General features: G+C 39.3%; 1 protein-coding gene across 1 annotated transcript in view; it reads right to left on the bottom strand.

Moving 5' to 3' along the window:
- Positions 1–20,207, bottom strand: part of ARID2 (AT-rich interaction domain 2) — a 105,983-nt gene that overhangs the window by 3,854 nt on the left and 81,922 nt on the right. The window contains exons 16-20 of the mRNA XM_035544114.1: positions 11,422–11,570; positions 4,765–4,903; positions 4,585–4,670; positions 286–409; positions 109–200 (exon numbers count right to left, since the gene is read on the bottom strand). Of these exons, the coding sequence (XP_035400007.1) occupies positions 109–200; positions 286–409; positions 4,585–4,670; positions 4,765–4,903; positions 11,422–11,570 (590 nt within the window). The remainder of the gene's footprint in view (positions 1–108; positions 201–285; positions 410–4,584; positions 4,671–4,764; positions 4,904–11,421; positions 11,571–20,207) is intronic.

Raw genomic sequence — 20,207 nt, 5'->3', positions numbered from 1 at the left:
GTTTTGTTTTGTTTTTTAAAGGCTAAGTAAATACTACCTATTGTTTGGTTCTTAACAGAACAAAAGCAACACTGCCCACTAGTATTAGAAGAATTATATGATGCTTACCTGCGACCACATTCTGAATATTTACCAATATTTTTTAATATTAAGGCAGCTGTTAATCGGATGTGTTTAGTTATTGGTCCCTCTTTTTCATCCTACAAAAGGAAAGAAAAAAAATGTTAAAGATCCATAGTAGTAGGTAATAATTAATATCCAATACTTGAGTCATACAAGACTTACTGTGAAATCTCTGAAGACGAGGTTTCTTGATCCCCTCCTTAACGCCATTAGGGCAGCACTTGGATGATTCACAATGGCCTTCTGTGCTCTGGGAGCAGCAGGAGTACCCCCTACAGCTGGCGGCCTACGTTAGCAAAGAAAGAATTAATAAACTTTACACAACTTTCTGATAAACTAACAACTCTGAAAATGTATTTTGACTTTTTTTTTTAAAAATCTATTTGAACAGAGACAGAAAGATCCATTAATTTTTGATGCTGATATGCAATTTGTCTTTTCTTTCCACAGCGAGAAACCTTACTGCAAAGCCATCAGAAGAATCATAAGCTTTATTTTGTGTGGGGAAAAAAAAACCTGACCATTCTTGAAGAAGTACTGCTCATCACCAATGACATCTGTGATGGAGAATAACAACATATTGTACTAATGACAGAGCTACTTTCCTGAAGTGTACCTACTTAGAGGAATGTTTTATTAGATAGAATGTAACAGGAACAGTGATAATGGCTATACAAATGTCATCTGAGATTGGGGCAGGACTGTACTAAAAATATAGCTGTTTAAAACTTGACATGGCTGGGACCATTAAACACTGAGACAACATAAAACATGTATTAGTTGTGCTTAGTAAGCAATGTAAGGTGACATGATCCAAGTTATGATCTAAGACATAAAACATTAAATTGTTAAATCAGACCAAACACATGTAAAACCAGTTACTGCAGCTTTCAAACTGAGATTAAGAACTTACTCGGGGTATTTTATAAAGCTGGTACAAATAATAAAGATAGCGGAAGCAAATGCTCAATTTTCAGTACGAACACTGAAGTCAAAATTCTTCCATGTGAAACGTTGAAATGAGCCATACAACTAGAGTTTAGAATACGTAAGTGTGCAACTTAATGAGTAAGTCTTTAAGTGTCATAACATCATCAAGGGATGATTGCAGTATCAACGGTGAAAAATATCACTTCAATATATTTAATAATATTTTAGTACCCTAGTAGAACTAGGGTACTAGAACCCCAAGTAGTACCCTGGTTAGAACATATCAACATATTAAAAACATACAGTAGTGCTTGCAAAGGTAGCATAAATCAAATGTAAATGTGTCTTTTTTTTTTTTTTTTTAATTAAAGCCAGCCTGTAAGAATATTGGAATATTGAGGCACCTTCCAGCAAAGAGAAGTGAAAGTCTTTACGAAGGAAAAAAAGAAGGGCAGGGGCTGAATTAAGGAACCGTTGGGTAATGACATATGCTTATAGAAGACTGCAGCACAGTAATTATTGATCTTCCTTTTTAATTTCTGGAACATTGTTGTTTTTCTTATATGGAGAAGAACACGGATTCATCACCTGAGGCTGTTCCAAATGTCTCTCTTCAACAGCTATCATAATAGGACCTAGAAAGTTGAAGTACTTTTGCCTTGATTCTAGAAATACTGAAAAGGGGCAGTTGCAATGAATACGGATTGCCTTCTCTTTATGATTTTGGAAAAAAAGTCTACAAAAAGTTACTGAGATCTCAAGTGGACCGACTTCTGTCTCCATGCACATATGCATCTCAAGAACATCTGGAGTTCTAAAATTTCTTAATTACATTATCAATTTAATATCAGAAATTAATATCATATCATTCACTTTATGATTAAAGTTGCTCCATTCCCATGCTGCACGAAGAACATTTTTGATAGCTCACACTACCACCTATGCTTCAGTGTCAACAAGGGAAAAAAATAACAAAGATCCAAAGAGATTTAAATGCACAAAGCTAGTCAACATACTTAGTTGTTAGTGCTACCTGACCAGAAGGTAATACTCAGCTACCTCTGGAAACCAGAAGAGGAAGAGTTAATACAATACAACTTTAAAAGCAAAGAAATAGAGAATTAAGGTATACAACCAGCTCTGTAATGCAGCTTAACTTTGTATACCTGGTTCTAGCAAAAGCCATTATATGCTTTTTTTTTCCAAGTAAATATGGTATCACGATAGGCAGAAATGATAATTAAGGAAACACGCCCTTGTTAGTTACAGTGTCTGTTGAAAAATGTGTTCCACAGACTTTGCTCCCTGCACCAGTAACGCTCACTCTATCTGCACTCCTTAAGGTAGGTGCAGTTTTCCCACATGGTGAGGGATTAAGTGAAGAAAGTCAGCAGTTTTCACTGTGATGAGAAGATGTGTGCCTAGAAGTTGATGGTGGCACATGCTTCCTCTTGGCACCAGTTCTCAAAGTTGTTTCAGCTCCACACAAGTGTTTAGTCATGGACTACCAGCAGTATACTGACATACTGAACAAGTTTCTAGGGCTCAGTGAGAAATAAATTAAGCCCAAACTTTGCAAGTCAGCTTCAAGACATGGTAAACAGTTGACCATGTGAGCCAACTTGAGATGACCTTCTGGAGGAAGCTTAGAGTTTCATTTGACAAGTCACTGATTCTGGAAAACAAATTATGAAGTCCTGTCTCCCTCACTTAGTCACACGTTCTTGTCAGTTGTGCAAAGTTGGCTCCATGGCTACACTGGAAGATGATGTGGGATACATATAAAAAAATAAATACGTGTTTTCCTGATGGTTGATTTCTTCTTTGGTAATAAAAGTGGAGTAAAGGAGACATGAGGGAAGACTGTAGAAGAAATAGTCAAGGAACCTGTATGATTTCATGATGCAACTGAGTGGCGTTAACACTTACAGGTGTTAACACACATGGGTGCTGACAGAGAAAGGTCTCGTTCCTTTCGTTTGTTCCAATCCACCTCCTGCACTAACGTTCAACTGACTGCAAGGTAAGTGCATTCAACTAATCTAACAAACGGATTTTTTAGTTCATCAGTTGTTTTATTTTGATTTTTTAAAGCGCAATTGGTTTACCATGCAGTGAGACAAAAGCTAAAGCCAGTTCTCTGTAAACAGAGAGTGCACAGCCGCACAAAGGCACACGAGATGGCAGGGAGAATCAGAACCTCCTACGTGGAGTAGTGTGAAGCTCTTATTTCAACTCATATTCTGAAATGACATCGTTAGATCTTGTGATGCTGCAATATCAGCGATTTGGTGAGAACTGTTTGTGCATAAATTGCTACTTTCTGAATCTGACCTAATTAGGGAATTCTGCCTTACAAGAGGGCATGTATGAAAGCTTTTCTTTTTTTTTTTCTCATACACATACCTGTGCCAATCCTAAAGAACCCTGCAGGAACAGAGCTATTGGATGTGTTATGTGATGAAACTTTTCTGAAATGGCAGAGTTGAAACCACATCATACTAGTAGATTGTATCATCAGCCCTATGCTTCCCACTTACCAAGTATTTAAGACTATATTACCATCATGCTTCACTTTGTGGTTTTCAAAGGTCTGAATGCTGCTTAGTGTAATGAAACAAGGCACTATAATGCACCCATAAGTCTGTGCTGAGAAGTTTGGGGATTTTTTTATTTTATTTTTAAATACAAACTAAATTTCTCAGCTTTCATACTCGGTTTTCTCTCTCTGCTGCCTCCAGCAGCTTGGTAGCAATTTAACTACCTACATCGCAATCTGTCTGTGATTACCAAGTAATCACAACTTAGGCTTGCAACAGAGAGTCCAGTTAGTTACTAACAGAGCCCTAGTCTTAATACACTTATACAAGTAACTGAACCCTGAATAACTCCAACAGTAACACAACCGTCCCCAAAACGCCATAGAAACGGTATTTCACTGTATAATATTTATTCCAGATGGCTGAAATAACTCTGGGAAAAAGGAGAGCCAAACCTGATTCCAGGTAGCAGCACAAAATAAGAAGACCTAGAGATCATGGTATTTATCTTGATTATCTTGTTTAAAAGGATGTTTATTGTAAGAGTACCTGGATCGAATTAGCCCAAATTTTGACCATAAAACTGGAAGGAACACAGCAAGTTACAAGACGATTCAACTCAGCTGAATGAAAGAGCCCGATTGTACACAGCAAATTACTTTCCATTTGCATTACAAGCACCTTTCTGTTGCAATAGAAGTTATAAAATGCTGCCCAGTAGAATATATTACGAATAATGTTCACCATGGAGTACTGACAAACATACCTTAAAGGACTACCTGCTCTTTTAATGGTAACTGTGACCATGTCTCCCACATCATTTTCCCTCTTTTGCCTATTTTCTCTTAATGCAATGGACTTCAAATTTGTTTACTGTTATGGACTTTATGTAGAGTTTCACCTGGTAAACCAAGTTATAAACACACAAATTCTTCCAATGATTTCTAATACTCTTATTTTCTCTATTGCTAAGGAGGCTCAGGTCTCTTACTTATTGGAAGGCTTCTGATTTCCCGCTTGCCCAAGTTCATCTTGCTTTAATCCTGCAAGCAAAGCATCTCTGGAACAATGTTTATCCTGTTTGGGGAAAAAAGCAAGACAGAGAGTGTGTGTAATTTTCCCATGAAATCCTTACTGTTTTCTGAAGTAGTATGTGAAAGAAAATCTGCACCTGTAAATGGGTAATGAAGGAAAACCTCTGCCGCTGGAAAGGTTCACATCCCTCCCATAAGCACTGCCCTGGGTAGACATCTTTTCCTCCATGTTCAGTTGCTGCATGATAGAAGACCTGTGATGGTGTTTGAAACCACCTACAAAAAGAGAGGAAAGGAAAATTTAAAGGTTTTTTTCAGTTAATGATGAAGTGCAACTATCACAAATATAACCCACACTGGCTACACATTCTTGTTTTCTGAAAGAAAACATGAAATGATAAATGAGAAGGTCTAAACATTTAAGAGGAAAAAGCATGTATGTATATTACCAGTGAGCTACCAATAAATGGCAATATGATTTTGCTGAATCTAATTGAAATATCATAAATTTTTTTGTTTTACTCAAAAAATTGCATCTTAATTGCAACAGGTAATTTCTCTGCAATACAACAAAATACGGTACAAAACTATAAATACTAAAAATGTTGGATTTCATGTATTATTTTTCCTGTTTTCCTTCTTTTCTGGCAGTCATACTCAGACCTTATACGAACTTTAATTGGGAAAAATGGGATACAGACAATTCATCCTATTTGCTCTCAATATTTCATGCTTGACAAAACTGGTGGAGAATAAGGGATCGGTGTAAAATTAGTGCTTTTTAGCACCTGAATTTTAAATATCAAGAAAATGAATAGATGACATTTCCTGATACGCACAAAAGTTGGGAGATGTCACTTATATGACCCCTTTCAACATATTCAATTAAACCTCAATTTTTAAATGACTCTCCAAAATGTCAAACAAAGCGCATTGCATCCCCATAGCCCCAAAGCATATGGCATTAGATACTTCAAAGTGCTTCTGCATCAATATAAGAGATGAAGTTGTCCTAAGCCTGGCCCTGTAATACTCAGGACTGTATACAATGTGTTTTTTTGATGTTCTATTTGGTGAAAGCCTGTTAGGCCTGATAAGGTTTTTCTTCCATGTCAAAGTGATAGAAAAGTTACAGCTCATTTTGAATGCCACCTCAACAGTTCCTAGATCTGTATTTTCGAATTGTCACATGTGTTAAAATAACACATCCTTTGTTGTCTATTAGATGGCAATGTAGACTCACTGTATTTCAAAACATACCAAATGAAAACTGGGAATGACTAAGATTTTTCTTTTTAGCCTAGATATATTTTAAAATATAACTCAAGCATCGCAAATTACATCTTTTACTTCAAGAGACAAAAAAAATGACCAAAATAAAAGGAGTATTTGGCCACCTACAATTCATTTGAGTTCAACTAACCCAGCTCATGACCACACGCTTAAGGCTTGGACACAATAGGCCTGGTAACCCAGCTGCTGCCTTTTGGGAAGTCATTACCACCGGCAGCCTTCACACCTTTGCTGGATGGGGGCCACCACCGAAGCAGTCTTACCGAAGAGGAAACACCCCCACCTCAGCCACTCCAGTTCACACGCTAGCATTTCGGTTTCAATTAACACAAAAAGTATTTGCGGTAAGATGAGGGACTGAACAGTGCCAAGAGGGAGATGACCCCGGCCAGAGACTTACAGGAAGCAGCCACGGGTGAAGCACCATCTTAAGCCTACAGCAGTGGTTTAGGGACAAGTTCAAGTCACCTCCTTCCGTGTCCCACTGCTCAGCTCAATAGTGCCCATCGTGCAACACTTGGGATCGATACACGGGCCTAAGCATCCAGCTGCTGTTACCTGAACCTCACGGCAGTGTCAAAGGGCTCGTTTCATCCAAAGACAAACCTTAGTTATAACCTGAATCCTACTGCAATAACCACCTGTAATTCAGCAATTACCTTCCACACAGCAATAAATACTGCTTTCTTAAAAAATAAAAATAAAATTCATCTTTTCCATCCCAGCTCTTACTGAATGGAAGCTGGGAAGAAATACCTGCCTCATGCTGTTGGTCCAAACAGAAAATACAATGAAAATACAGTGTTTTACATCTACATTTGCTCAACAGTGAAAGCTGATCTTCAGAGAAAAGAGACATCTTTCCATAATAAAGGAGAAAGTCAGTACATAAACTTAAGTCTAGCACTTTATGAATAATCTCTGGCATGGATGAAACAAATTTCCTGGCATACATGAAAACCCAAATGTAGTTTGAAACATTTTATTCAACATAGCTTTATTTTTCTTAAAGCCTTGCCATTTCAACAGAGTTTGTTTGTTCACTGTATAATGCATCCAATGCTATACTTCAAACAGTGATCTAAAAAGATTCAGATTTACTACAACTTTGCGAGGAAAAACTACTTTTGGCAGTACAAGATTCTATTCAATAACTTGTGCAGAATAGTCAGAATCTATAATAGTAGTTTGCAAAATTTAAAATTTATTCAGAAAAGAAATATCTATTTATTCATGAGCCTTAAATCAACATTTCACTATAGTAATACAAAACCTCAAGTACTGAGAATATGGTCAGTTGAGCCTAAACTCTTAGTTTCCCACTTAATTTCTCCATCATTCTGTTCAGCTGCTGCACAGACCTAATAGCTGATCAGACAGGCAGTGGAGATTCGATAGCAATTCCAATTTATTTTTTAAATATAAAGCAATTTAAGAGCAGACATCTCCTGCCTACTTGTGAAACAAAGTAACAGCTTTTAAATTAACCTGCTTACAATTAGCAGCACTTGCAGACAGCTGAACTTCAAAGAAAAACACCTACTTTCTGTACCATCCTTAATGCAAAGCAGTATGCTGACAACGTTCAGAGTTTTACTTCCACTTCAGATATTAAACCAGAGCTCATCTGGGAGAGGCTGATCGTTACAAGTATTTGCATATAGTTGGGCCTGATCTCGTTGTGGTCTTCAGACACTACAAGTAATGAGGACTGTGTAATGTAGATGTTAAACATCTACATTCTAAACATCAAACTCTGTAGGGTGAAGTACCAACCTCTTGGTATAATGCTTCCAAATTAAGTTCTAAAATAAAACAAAAGAAGCCAACAAAAACAGCCACACCTTCGGAATCCTGCTTATCCACATTTACTGTGACTGTCAATAAAATGTTTCTGAGGGCCTTCACTGCCTCCTGCAATGCAGACTGGAAGGAACACTTAACGCTACTATATTGTGAGAATAAAACTAACAAACATGCTCACAGAAACAAGGGTAAATGACCATCAAATTAATCCACTGTCCTATCTTCCTGGTTAACCATGAACACCACAAAAGAAACACTGTTCTACCACAATGATAAACCTGCCTGCTTAATACCTAATGGCTAAGCAAACGTGAATGAAACCAAGTATCAGATGTAAAATTAACAAGGTAGTCTAATAACTCACTCAAAAGAAACTTCTTGTTTCCTGCTTAAACAACAATAGCAGCAGTGAAGATTGCAGCTGTTTTCAGTGTAGCTCTCAATAATAGGTGACAATTCCAGATTTTTATGCCTATTAGAAACAGGAAGCCTATGGGATACTTGATGCTGCTGATTTTTATCAAGCTGTTGAAAGAATATGCATAAGCAATATACATATGATGAAGATGCTAACTTAACATTTTGATTCTTTCTTCACCACACAGAATGCTGAGTGTAAGATTTGTCAAAACTGTTTTTAGGCTGGGGCTGAAATAAATATTTAAAAATCAGCAACAATGTAAGAAAAAGAGACTATATTGTAACAATGCAAAATCTCTGAGGGCTTTAAAAGTAATGAAACAACTACGAACAAAAATCAGACACAGACAGACACAGACACAGATTTCTAGGTTGGAAGAGACCTCAAGATCATCGAGTCCAACCTCTGACCTAACACTAAGTACTCCACTAAACAATATCACTAAGCTCTACATCTAAACGTCTTTTAAAGACCTCCAGGGATGGTGACTCCACCACCTCCCTGGGCAGCCCGTTCCAATGCTTAATAACCCTTTCGGTAAAGAAGTACTTCCTAACATCCAACCTAAAACTCCCCTGTCGCAACTTTCGCCCATTCCCCCTCGTCATGTCACCAGGCACGTGGGAGAACAGACCAACCCCCACCTCACTACAGCTTCCTTTAAGGTAACTGTAGAGAGCGATAAGGTCGCCCCTGAGCCTCCTCTTCTCCAGGCTGAACAAGCCCAGCTCCCTCAGCCGCTCCTCGTAAGACTTGTTCTCCAGACCCCTCACCAGCTTGGTCGCCCTTCTCTGGACTCGCTCGAGCACGTCCATGTCCTTCCTGTAGCGAGGGGCCCAAAACTGAACACAGTACTCAAGGTGCGGCCTCACCAGAGCCGAGTACAGGGGGACAATCACCTCCCTAGACCTGCTGGCCACACTGCTTCTTATACAGGCCAGGATGCTGTTGGCCTTCTTGGCCACCTGAGCACACTGCTGGCTCATATTCAGCCGACTATCAACCAGTACTCCCAGGTCCTTCTCGGCCAGGCAGCTTTCCAACCACTCATCTCCCAGCCTGTAGCTCTGCTTGGGGTTGTTGCGCCCCAGGTGCAGGACCCGGCACTTGGCCTTGTTGAACTTCATACAGTTGACCTCAGCCCATCGCTCCAGCCTATCCAGATCCTCCTGCAGAGCCTTCCTGCCCTCAAGCAGATCGACACACGCACTTAGCTTGGTGTCATCTGCAAACTTACTGAGGGTGCACTGGACGCCCTCATCCAGATCATCGATAAAGATATTAAAGAGGACCGGCCCCAGTACCGAGCCCTGGGGGACACCACTTGTGACCAGCCTCCAACCAGATTTGACTCCATTCACCACAACTCTCTGGGCCCGGCTATCCAGCCAGTTTCTAACCCAGCGAAGCGTACGCCAGTCCAAGCCCCGAGCAGCCAGTTTCTTGAGGAGAATGTTGTGGGGAACGGTGTCAAAAGCCTTACTGAGGTCAAGGTAAACCACATCCACAGCCCTTCCCTCATCCACGAAGCGCGTCACTTTGTCATAGAAGGAGAAGCTTTGTCAGTATAGTAACTACAGGAGAAACTAAAGAAAAAGTACAGTGTCTGAAATAAAAGGCAGAGATTAACTCATAAAATATTGGCCCTGTAGCCCTTGACTCCAGTCTCAGGAAAATTTTTACCAGAATAATAACTTAAGACAGACTTGCAAGAAGACTGATAATGTAAGGTAATCATAATTGTATTGGTCCTCCTCCTGCCCCAAGATTTGTCTGCACATATGTACATCATAGTTCACATGATATCAGCTTGTTCCACGGCTAGATGCCACCTTGATTCTACACAACTCATCCCACACACAACTGAAGACATGGAATAAAGTTGGTGACTAACTTATGCTTCAAAACTGTAATTCAACAAACTTTCCAAGTTGATATAAACTGCCAAGATTTCTGTTAGGAAATACTCCCAGATTTTCACTTCTACCCCAGTATATCCACTCTTCTACCAACAAAGGTATTTATGCATCTATTGTGAAGCTAGTGGAATATGGATCTACAGCTGTACTTATTCTATAGCCTTACATGCATTTCTTATGCAGAGAAGCGTTACCTACCAAAGACACAAAAATCCCTTTTAAGGTGAAATTAGGGCAAGGATTTAAAAAGCCACAGTAGATATCTATAGTACCAGCCAGAACCTTACCTAAAATCCATAGATCTTGGCATTGACTTAATGGTCTTTGAATTGTTTGTAAGGAATGAAAGAAACAGAACCTACAACTTAAGGGATCTACAAATTAACTGTCCTTCAGTATTCCTCCTTTGAGTTCTGTTCAAATGCCTCATTTTCACCATCAGTTCCAGCAAACTTCTCTGTCTTTCATTCCTACTTTCTGAACATCTATACACCAGCTTTCTGCCGAATCAGATCATCTTTATGCTCCCTTTGTCTTGTCCTACAACTACAAACTGTCTCATCCTTTTTCATGCCCATTCTAAACTTACCTAATTTCTGTCACTGTTTTCAAAGTGGCTATTTGACAACTGCCTTTGTTTCAGAAGTCTGTATCCTTCACTGAGAACTTTTCACATTCACAAACCAACGTTATTTTAAAAATCAGTATCCAAAGTCTGTTAGCTCACCCCTACTTTTTTTTTTCCTAAATAAAAATCTTATTTATTTTTTTTTATGTACAAAACCAACAAATCAAGCAAGTCCAATCATTGCTGTCCAGTCTTATGGCTAAGTGCCTTTTTACTTCCTTGTGTGACAATGAGTCCTGTGGCACACAAATGGTACCATAATAACTAAAATTAGTCATGATCTAAACAAGACTTTGACCAGGACAAAGAATTGCAACACTCTGCTCTTGCAAAACTGGAAACACAGGAAATACATTAAAGGATGGATACATAAAAAAAAAGTCTAGATATTATTTGTAACTGGAGCACAGTCACTATTTTTCTATTTGCAATGCAGAAAACAAGCATCAGAGCTAGGATTATTTTTTCTTGCGCAACTACATGAAAGTATTTTATTTATTACTGAAGAATCAATATATTAAAAGAAAGCCACCAAATATGTTTTACGTTCTGAAGTATAATTGAGGGCAGCTAAATGACTTGCACTCTTCCATTTCCTCAACATTTTTCACTTTTTCTTTTCCCTATTAACCAGGTATAAGGTACCTTAAGGAAACAGAATGGATAGAACTTGTCATATAACTTTACAAGCACCAGCTACTTATTATTAAATAAAAGAGCCGCTTACTTTTTACAAGATTGCCACAGACACATGAAGTTCTGTCCAGGTTTCTTCATTTGCTCTGCATGCTGACTTGCTGCAGTGTATGAAGGTGGCTGCAAATTGATCTGCTGGCCTTGTACTTGCACTGTTGGTATTGACGTCGCAGGTGTGCTCTGCAGAAAGGGTTAAAACACAGTTTTAAACAGGGCATATAACAAGACATGGCATACACTTTACTGTTTGCTCAAAGATCTTTTGTTTTATGCTTCAGTCATCCAACAAATTTTCAGATTTTAACAGTTTAATTTCTAAATAAGCATTAACAGACATAATAAAGAGGGATAGATACAGCTTTTACACTTTTTTACAACTTTTACTTTATTATTATTATTTATGCAGAAGTTTCTAGCATTCAAACTCCTACATCTTACGCCCAAATTCAAATAGAGAATTATGAATGCAAAAGGTATTTCTCCAGGGCACCAGCGGAACTAAGGTTCTCGTTATTTTGCAAACATTCTATTTAGTCTTAAAGAAAAACTGCAAACACAAGGGGTTACAGTATCATCAGCATAGGGATTACTTTGCTTTCCCATTTAATGTAGGAGAAAATATTGCTAAAAAGTAAGATGAGCACTGATAATCTAAAGCTTCTCTTTGATGAGATGGTTTCACACGCTGCAGCTGTGGAATTCTTGAAGCATCTCATTAGTACACATCAGTCTGTGTTACACAGTCCGTAACAAAAGGTAAACTGAACAATGCTGGAAAAACACTATCAAAGACCAGTTGGCTCAAACAATGACACTTTTTTCTCTACAAAACTTTGCAAATGATGTAATTATTTAAGCTCTTGTAAAACCGCACATCCCTTTATATAACACACCAGAACATCTAAACATGCTGTGCTACTTGTGAAGTACAGTGAAATACAAACAGCTAAAATAGATGTTCCTCTTGATCTCTCACAACTTTACGAGAATCTTATTCTAACATTGAATAAAAAATATCTTAAGTCAACTACGAAGTTCAAAAAAAAGTTGTTGTTTTTTTTTTTCCCTCCCCCTCCCCTCTGAGTAATAAAAATACCGAATGCTGATTGCCCCACTTTGGAACGCTGTTTACTTTATACTGATTCTCTTCTTCCTTTTTTCCTAGAAGTCTCTGGCTGGCCAGGCATTTATAAGAAGGATGACAGTAAAAATATTAAGCTTTTGAATACTATCCAGCAAAGAAGTTGTTTTATTCCCTACTGACAGAAAAAGAATGCATCACTGTTTCAGAGCCCAAATAAAACCACTTTTAAATCCACACTCAAGTGGTGCACACAACACCTTGTTGACATCGTTACAGCTCTGTTACTGAACAGCTTCAGATTTTAACTGCAAAGAAACAGGTAAGTGCAACTTCTGACATGTCATTTGCGTATCGCTCTGAAGTTTTCTTGCTGCTGCTCTCCTCTTGGCAGCGCAGAAAACTCTCTCCCAAGGTAATGAAGGACTGTACAACACTAGCTAATAACATTGCCAAAAAGACAGCAAAAGAAGTGTTATCAAAACCAAAATACCCCCATGTCTAAGCACAAATCCTGACAAAAACGAGGCAAAAACTCAGCAAAACTACAGAGCACAGCGTGACTATTACAGGATGCCTGTTGCTGGTGTATGAGAAAAGTTGTAAGAAGGGATTTGAGCCCATTAGTCATAAATACAAATTGTTTTGGACTCTGCAATTATTTTCACTTAAAGATCTCTAAGCCCTTTAACAGATTGGGTAACGAATTTTCACAATGTCTTTTTTAACACAGGTACACACGAGCACACACCCTTTTAGGATCCACCTCCCTTTAATTAGGCGTTTTTAAAGTGAAGCTGAAAGTAAAATCCTCGAGAGTCAGCAGTACGGCTCATTTTGCAATCTCCACTTAGCATCCTTCTGTCGGTACATAATGATGGTCTTTGTGCAACTTTTTATCCCCACAGAACTTGTGTCTCATTTAATGTGCTGAAGAGAGTGAGATTACTGAATTAATTCAGGATTTCATTTAATTCACGTCCTTCAATGTGTGGTTCATGTATTATTTACTCCATTCTACGCAAACCCTGCAATTAATCCGGAATTATGAATTTTCTCAAGGGTTTTCCTGGCAAGCTCTCCTAGTGGTATTCTAAGGTCTTAAACAATTTTTAATGAGATGGTATTATTTTAAATAAGGAGAACTGAGATATTAGATACAAAACGTTAAATGTTGAAAATGAAAGAACTCAGAAAGGGAAACAATTTTCAGGACAAAAAGTTAAAATCAATTCCCTCCCTCCAATTCCTTCCTACCCTAGACTCCTATGAGGAAAAAAAAATACAAAGCTAGTAGACTGAAAAGAAACATATAAGATAATTGTTGTTTAGCGTTCTCTTATTACTGTTGCACTTTGGAGTAGGGTAGCTTTGTTCCAACTTGTAGCATTAGCTGGTTACAACGCCCATGCCTTACTAAGTCAAATGTATCGCCTGTCCATCATTAGGGCTGATTGTATTATATACATCAACAGAAGAAGGGAAGTCGCATACGTTTTCCTAGGTCTTATTTTAGAAACAAAAGTTCTGTGTTTGAACATCTTAAAGCTTTCCTTTCTTCATTCCAGAGATCAGAAATACTGATAGTTGTTGTTTTTTTTTCTTCATGTGTTGATTTAAATAATGCATGGTACGCTGGAAATCACTGACATCAGGTGTGAACTCCTTTATTTCAGAATGTACCTAGAAATACTTGCTACATGCTACCTCCTTTACCGTACTGATACGTAACGACTATGCAAACTTAGTTCTGTATGTTAAAGAATTATGTATAGCATTTCACCTCCTCTAATAAATTATTTCTCAGGGAAGTACCACTGAAAGAAGTTTCCTCGTGTCCTCAGATATTTCACAAGATTTCCTCCACTAGCAACGACATTTAATAATTCCAGGTTCCCCCAGAAATCCGCTGCCCAGTACTCCAGCACACCTGACAGTTTTACAGCATCTTTTTATGCTCAGGCTAGCTCTCTCCACGATCACGATTTGCAGTTGACACCACTTAGCACTTTCGCAAATCAAACCTCACTGGACCCCAGGACTGCACAGTACCTCTAGCATCAGTATCCTAGCTCTTGTTTCAAATACATAACCAGGTCATAAAACCACTTTCGCAGATCACTGAATGCCGTTTTAAGGACTTGTGAGTCCTTATACAGGATATAAGCACACAACTTTTTGAGAAACTAAATCCTAACTAAAGCAGAGCAGCTAAATATACAATATTTGTATTACATATACACATATATAAGGAACTAATCTATGTTTAGGGAGTTCCCAGTTCAAAAGATCTAAGCTACTCCAGCAAGTTTGCCCTAAATTACCGTTAGTTCCACACAAACTGACCTCCTGGTAATTGTGTTTGCCATGTTTCTGGGAGCCCTAGAACAAAACAAATTGTGTTAAAGCAGCTAAGACACTGCACAAAGAAATCCGAAGCAACTTTTTAAAGAGATACAGAAATACCATTCTCTGACAAACTGATTCCTTCTTTAATTGCACCTTGAGAGCAACCCCTAAGACAGCACGTTCTGAACTCCTTCATACACTTTATGGGAGCATTTCTGTATTCCCCGTTGTTGATTACCAGGGTCTTTGCAGCAAGATCTCAACTCAAGGCAGGTCTCTCAGCTTGCAGTGCAGATGTATAAGACGCAAACGTTTGAGCGTTAATGATTAAAGTTAGGATTTTTGTAACTTCAGGATCCGCTGTGAAAAAATGGGTTATGCAGATTGCTGGCCATCAGTGGTTTCTCTCAGAAGAACTTGCCTGACTACGTACTAAAGAAAGCAGAGGAAACGACTGCAGTCACTGTTTGATTACTCACGGGCTCTTCACCTGCACTACAAATGAAGGACATCTCAAACACAGCACCAGCCATGACCTGCATTAGCTCGGGTTCAGCGCTGGGTAAAGGCAGTTCTCTGCTTTACAGGCTGGTTCTGCTCTCACGAGTGGAGGCTGCCCCACGCTCAGCTTGACTTGACGTGGCTGGAACCAGACAGGCCCTTCTAGCACCATGTCCCTGTTACCAGCAGCGTGCTTTGATTCAGAGCAGAAGGCAAGGTCTCATATGGAGACGTGGCAAATGTTGAACCACGGCTAGCAAGCCTAGCTGAACTGGAGCTGCCCTAGCGAGAACCATCAGGCGCCCTGCAATGCACTTCCCATCACGGCAGGTTCTGGCTCAGGCACAGGTCCTGCCCAGAAAGCAGCTTTTTTAGTCCAGCTGCTGCGATTCCTATATGATAGAGAGCTATATACATGAAGAATTCTTTGAAATTTCTACTTCCACTTAAGAAGTGGAGAAAAATATTGAGCTTATTTTTCTTCTAGCTATCTTAACTTTATCTTTAATTAATCTTAATTTTACCTTTACTTTGCCAGCTGCCTTTAACTACAGTCATTTCTTCAGGATAAAAATGTCACTTCTGAATTGACCACAGAAAGGCCAGAAATGAGGTACTGGCCTCATCAAGAACCTGGCACAGATGATTAAACACAGAGGAGGATGCTTTAAAGAACAGTTTTTTTCATCTTGCTCCCTGGGCCAATGGGAACAAGAATATATTGCAATGGAGATAAACACGATGGTAGCCAACACTAACAATGCTGGCTACATTATTCTTCAAGCACATTCCTTGAATTATGTCACTGATACTGACTTGAGAGACAGCTGTTTGGTCACTCCCCCAGTTCATTTTGAAGAACATCTTTTGACAGCAGTCTTTAAAGAATTACAATTTATGCAAAGTAAAAAAATACATTATTTTTAGAGTCTACACTTAAGACTGGCTGTTAAAATTTTGCTTAAAACTGACTACTGTATTGTATTGCAACGCTTCAAACTACTAATTCTTTTAGTATATATTTTACTACCTACCCTACACATTGCTATTATAGATAAACTTTAAAACAATACAGAGGGTCCTCTTAAAATTCTGCTCTCTCATGTACCTTTCTGCATTGAAATGGCTGAACTGTATCTGGGCTGCATCAAAAGCAGCATGGCCAGCAGGGTGAGCGAGGGGATTCTCCCCCTCTGCTCTGCTCTCCTGAGACACCACCTGGAGTGCTGCGTTCAGCTCTGGGGCCTCGAGCACAAGAAGGACATGGACCTGTTAGATTGAGTCCAGAGGAGGGCCAAGAGGGTGCTCAGAGGGCTGGAGCACCTCTCCTATGAAGACAGGCTGAGGGAGCTGGGGCTGTTCAGCCTGGAGAAGAGAAGGCTCCAGGGAGACCTTAGAGCGGCCTTTCAGTGCCTAAAGGGGGCCTGCAGGAAAGGTGAGGAGGGACTTTTTACAAGGGCACGTAGTGATAAGACCAGGGGTAACGGCTTTAAACTAAAAGAGGGTAGATTTAGAATATGTATTAGGAAGACATTCTTTACTGTGAGGGTGGTGAGGCCCTGGCACAGGCTGCCCAGAGAAGCTGTGGATGCCCCATCCCTGGAGGTGCTCAAGGCCAGGTGCTCCCTGGGTGCTAGGAGCAACAAACCCCACGGTAGGGGCCAGAAATAGCCCGCACCTCCATTTCGCAGAACCAACGCTGCCATTCTCTTTATGGATTCACGGATAACTATTTACCATGACGTCTTCCCTATTTGAAGGCCTACTGCGCCCCCAGCAGGAGCGCACACTGTGTGCCAGTGTGATGGGGCCCTGTTGACATGCAGAGCTGTACGCAGTTTAAAAGCATTAGGCTCTTCTTCACCCATCACCTGTACGTGCAAACCCATATGTAAATAGGTTTATATTAACATTAAATGGTTAATTATTACGTATCATGGAACTTACAGTTAAATATTACTGAAATTTTCATGTTTAGCTTCCTCAAGATAATGGAATGTATTAAAAGGCAACACATAAGCTGAAGATGAACATAGCAGGACTTGAGCATGAGGTAGGGGTCAGGTGGCTGGGAAGGCACTAAAGCAAATGTTCTTTTCTTGTTGTTCGACTGCTAAGGTTTAAGTCTGCTTGCAACAGTGTGCTTCACAAGCACAGAGCAATAAAAGCGCAGAGATTCTGTATTTCAGTACTTCCAGCTGAGAAACTCATTTGCTCTGTGACTAGGAGTGAATTACACCTCCTGGGGCTACACACCTGCTTTCTGGTGCATGGTAATTCTCAGCTTCCCAATCAACGGAGAGCAGGAGCAAATAGTTAAGGCACCGCTTATGTGGTTTTTGCCACCTAAATTTCCACACAAGCATGTTTCAAGTGGGCGGCCGTAACAGAAACAGGAACGCTTTGTTTACGAGGGGATGACAGTGATGAGCGGGGAAGTGATTACTTTAAAAGCCAGATCAGGCAATTCACATCTGATTTGCTCACTTGTAGGAACCTGGCATAATATCAGGGCGCTTCTTCAAAACACAAACCCATTGGGGTAAACCAACGTGGTTATGTTCAACAGATGTTTCGGAGGAGTTTGAAGAGGAGTAAGGAAAAAATGGAAAAGGAAAAGTAAGTACACAGGTAGGTAATTACTCATTTCTTTTTCCTTTTCATCCACCACACCAGCACAATGCCTCAGGAAAGTCATAATCCAGGAACCAGAAACAGAGAAATAAAAGAAAGCTAAGAAAGTAACGTGCCAGCTCTGTCTCCTCGCAAGGCCACGTTTCAGGGGCTTACAAAATACAGATGGAGATATATGAAAAAAAGAAATCCAACACTGTGCATCATACATTCCTTTTCTGACATAACTCATATACCCATAGCTCAATTTGTGTATAAAAATACAAAAAAAGTCAGTATATATGTAGTTATTTTTCAGCGAGTCCTGTTGACATGTACAATTAACACTGAACCATCACAGACTATACCCAGAAGACACCTGTAGTCGTCTAACTGCGTTTAGAGAGCACCACACGGGCTGTCTCATAAACATGAGGTTTGTAATTTTCATTATTGTTCCAGGCCATTTTTCCTCCTCAGGCATACAGTAGCAGCCCATTTCATAGTACCACTCATATCATGAAACCAACCTTAAATTTTATGTTCCCTGAAGAATTATTTCACTTTTTTTCTTGCCTTCTCTTTGCTGTTCCCCTTCCTCCCCTTTGTTTGCCTTTCCTTATCTTTGGTTCAAGCATCTTCCCTTTCTCCCCTCTGCAGTTCATGACAACTTATCCTGCAACAGCTGCATAAGCAACACTCCTCCTCCCTCTGCTGTCTTCTGCATCTCCTTTTCCAGCCTTCCTGCTGTGGTCAAATTTTATTACAAATTTTCTTCCTCTATTCCTTTCTCACTTCTCTGAAATACTTACTCTAGTTTAAAATAAAATTTCAAGATGACAGACAAGCAGGAAATCACATAATAACAGATTCAGCAGCTATGTAATTTTGCTATAGCTAATACCCCTTTATTTCCTGTCCCTCACCATTTTTCTTCCATGGGTTGTATTTATACTAAACTTCATGCTGTTTGCAGAAAGAAGCATCTTCCCTTATTTCTTCTGCAAGAGGGAAAGTATAGGCTAGGTACTCTAGAGAGGATAAAACAATGCAGATGTTCGAGTGAAACAAGTGCCCCTTAGCTGCTGCCTTTCAACAAGTCAGAGACAAGGAAGCTGCTTATCATACAAGAAAGGGTCTCAAAATGGGAGGGAGAAACTAATTTCACATGATTGTACAGTACCTACGCCCAACGGTCACCAGTAAAACCCACACTGAGTTAGCAAGAATTAGGCTACATACTATTTCTGGGTGTCTCAAACCTACTCCTAAAAGCAGACTTAATACTGGAAATACTTCAACGTCTGCTTTTCCAGCAAAACAATGGCTGTTTTGCAGCAGCTAGACACCTTCGGAAAAAAAGAGCTAGCCAGGTACTGCTTCTAGGCCAACACACACATTTTAAAGGAAGTGTTTTTTCATCGTTTTGAAGAAAGCAAGGGCATCCTCCAGACAGAAGAATAAGCTAAATTCCATGGAAACAGACATTAAGCTAAGATTTGGATCTGCAGATTTGCACTGAATTGCAGACCAAGCTGGCAGCACATCTATTTGTATGGGCAATGGAAAAGATGTAAACACGGAGAAAGTATTAATGACAGTGTATGAAAAAAAAGTACAGGGTATCTTCCCTATCCTTTAAGAAACTTTCAGCATGGAAAATAATTTTTTTTTTCTCCTCCGTTTTCATAACAGAACAGGTAATCTCATACAAAGGAAATCATTAGCTGTACTACCCCCCTCTTCTCCTCAAAAAATGGAAAGTCAAATAGCTCAGTAGCCATTTGAGAACCAGCTGCAAATTCTTGAGAGCCACATGTCCAGGGAATAAATAACCACAGGTAACAGCTATTCCATTCCAAAGACATAGCCATACCATTTTCTATTCCAGATAAACCCTTAGCAAAGCCATTACAGAAATTGAAACTGTGTAATAGCTGAAGACGTTCACTGTAAAAAAAAAACAAGGCATAGCTAATACGTCCACGCTGCAGAAAATCTGCCATTTATCTAGTGTATTTTCCCTGTGCTACTGACAAACACTTTCCTTTTGGTCTAATCATTTCTAGCAAGAACAAAGATAAATAATGCATCGTAAAAATACAGACCTCTGTCTGATAAATTCACATGTAAACACCGAGGTTTTAAAGATGTTTTTAAAAACACATCTGCGTAATAAGTTTAAAAGAAAAAAGGAACAAAAACTTGTTAACTGTTAGTCCTGATTTCTGACAATTAGATGACAGAAACTTGAAAGAGTTTTCTTTCCACAG

The sequence above is a fragment of the Cygnus atratus genome, chromosome 1 (genome assembly GCF_013377495.2).
Source record: "Cygnus atratus isolate AKBS03 ecotype Queensland, Australia chromosome 1, CAtr_DNAZoo_HiC_assembly, whole genome shotgun sequence".
In the NCBI taxonomy this organism is placed as follows: domain Eukaryota; kingdom Metazoa; phylum Chordata; class Aves; order Anseriformes; family Anatidae; genus Cygnus; species Cygnus atratus.
This window is presented reverse-complemented; position numbering and strand designations above follow the sequence as displayed.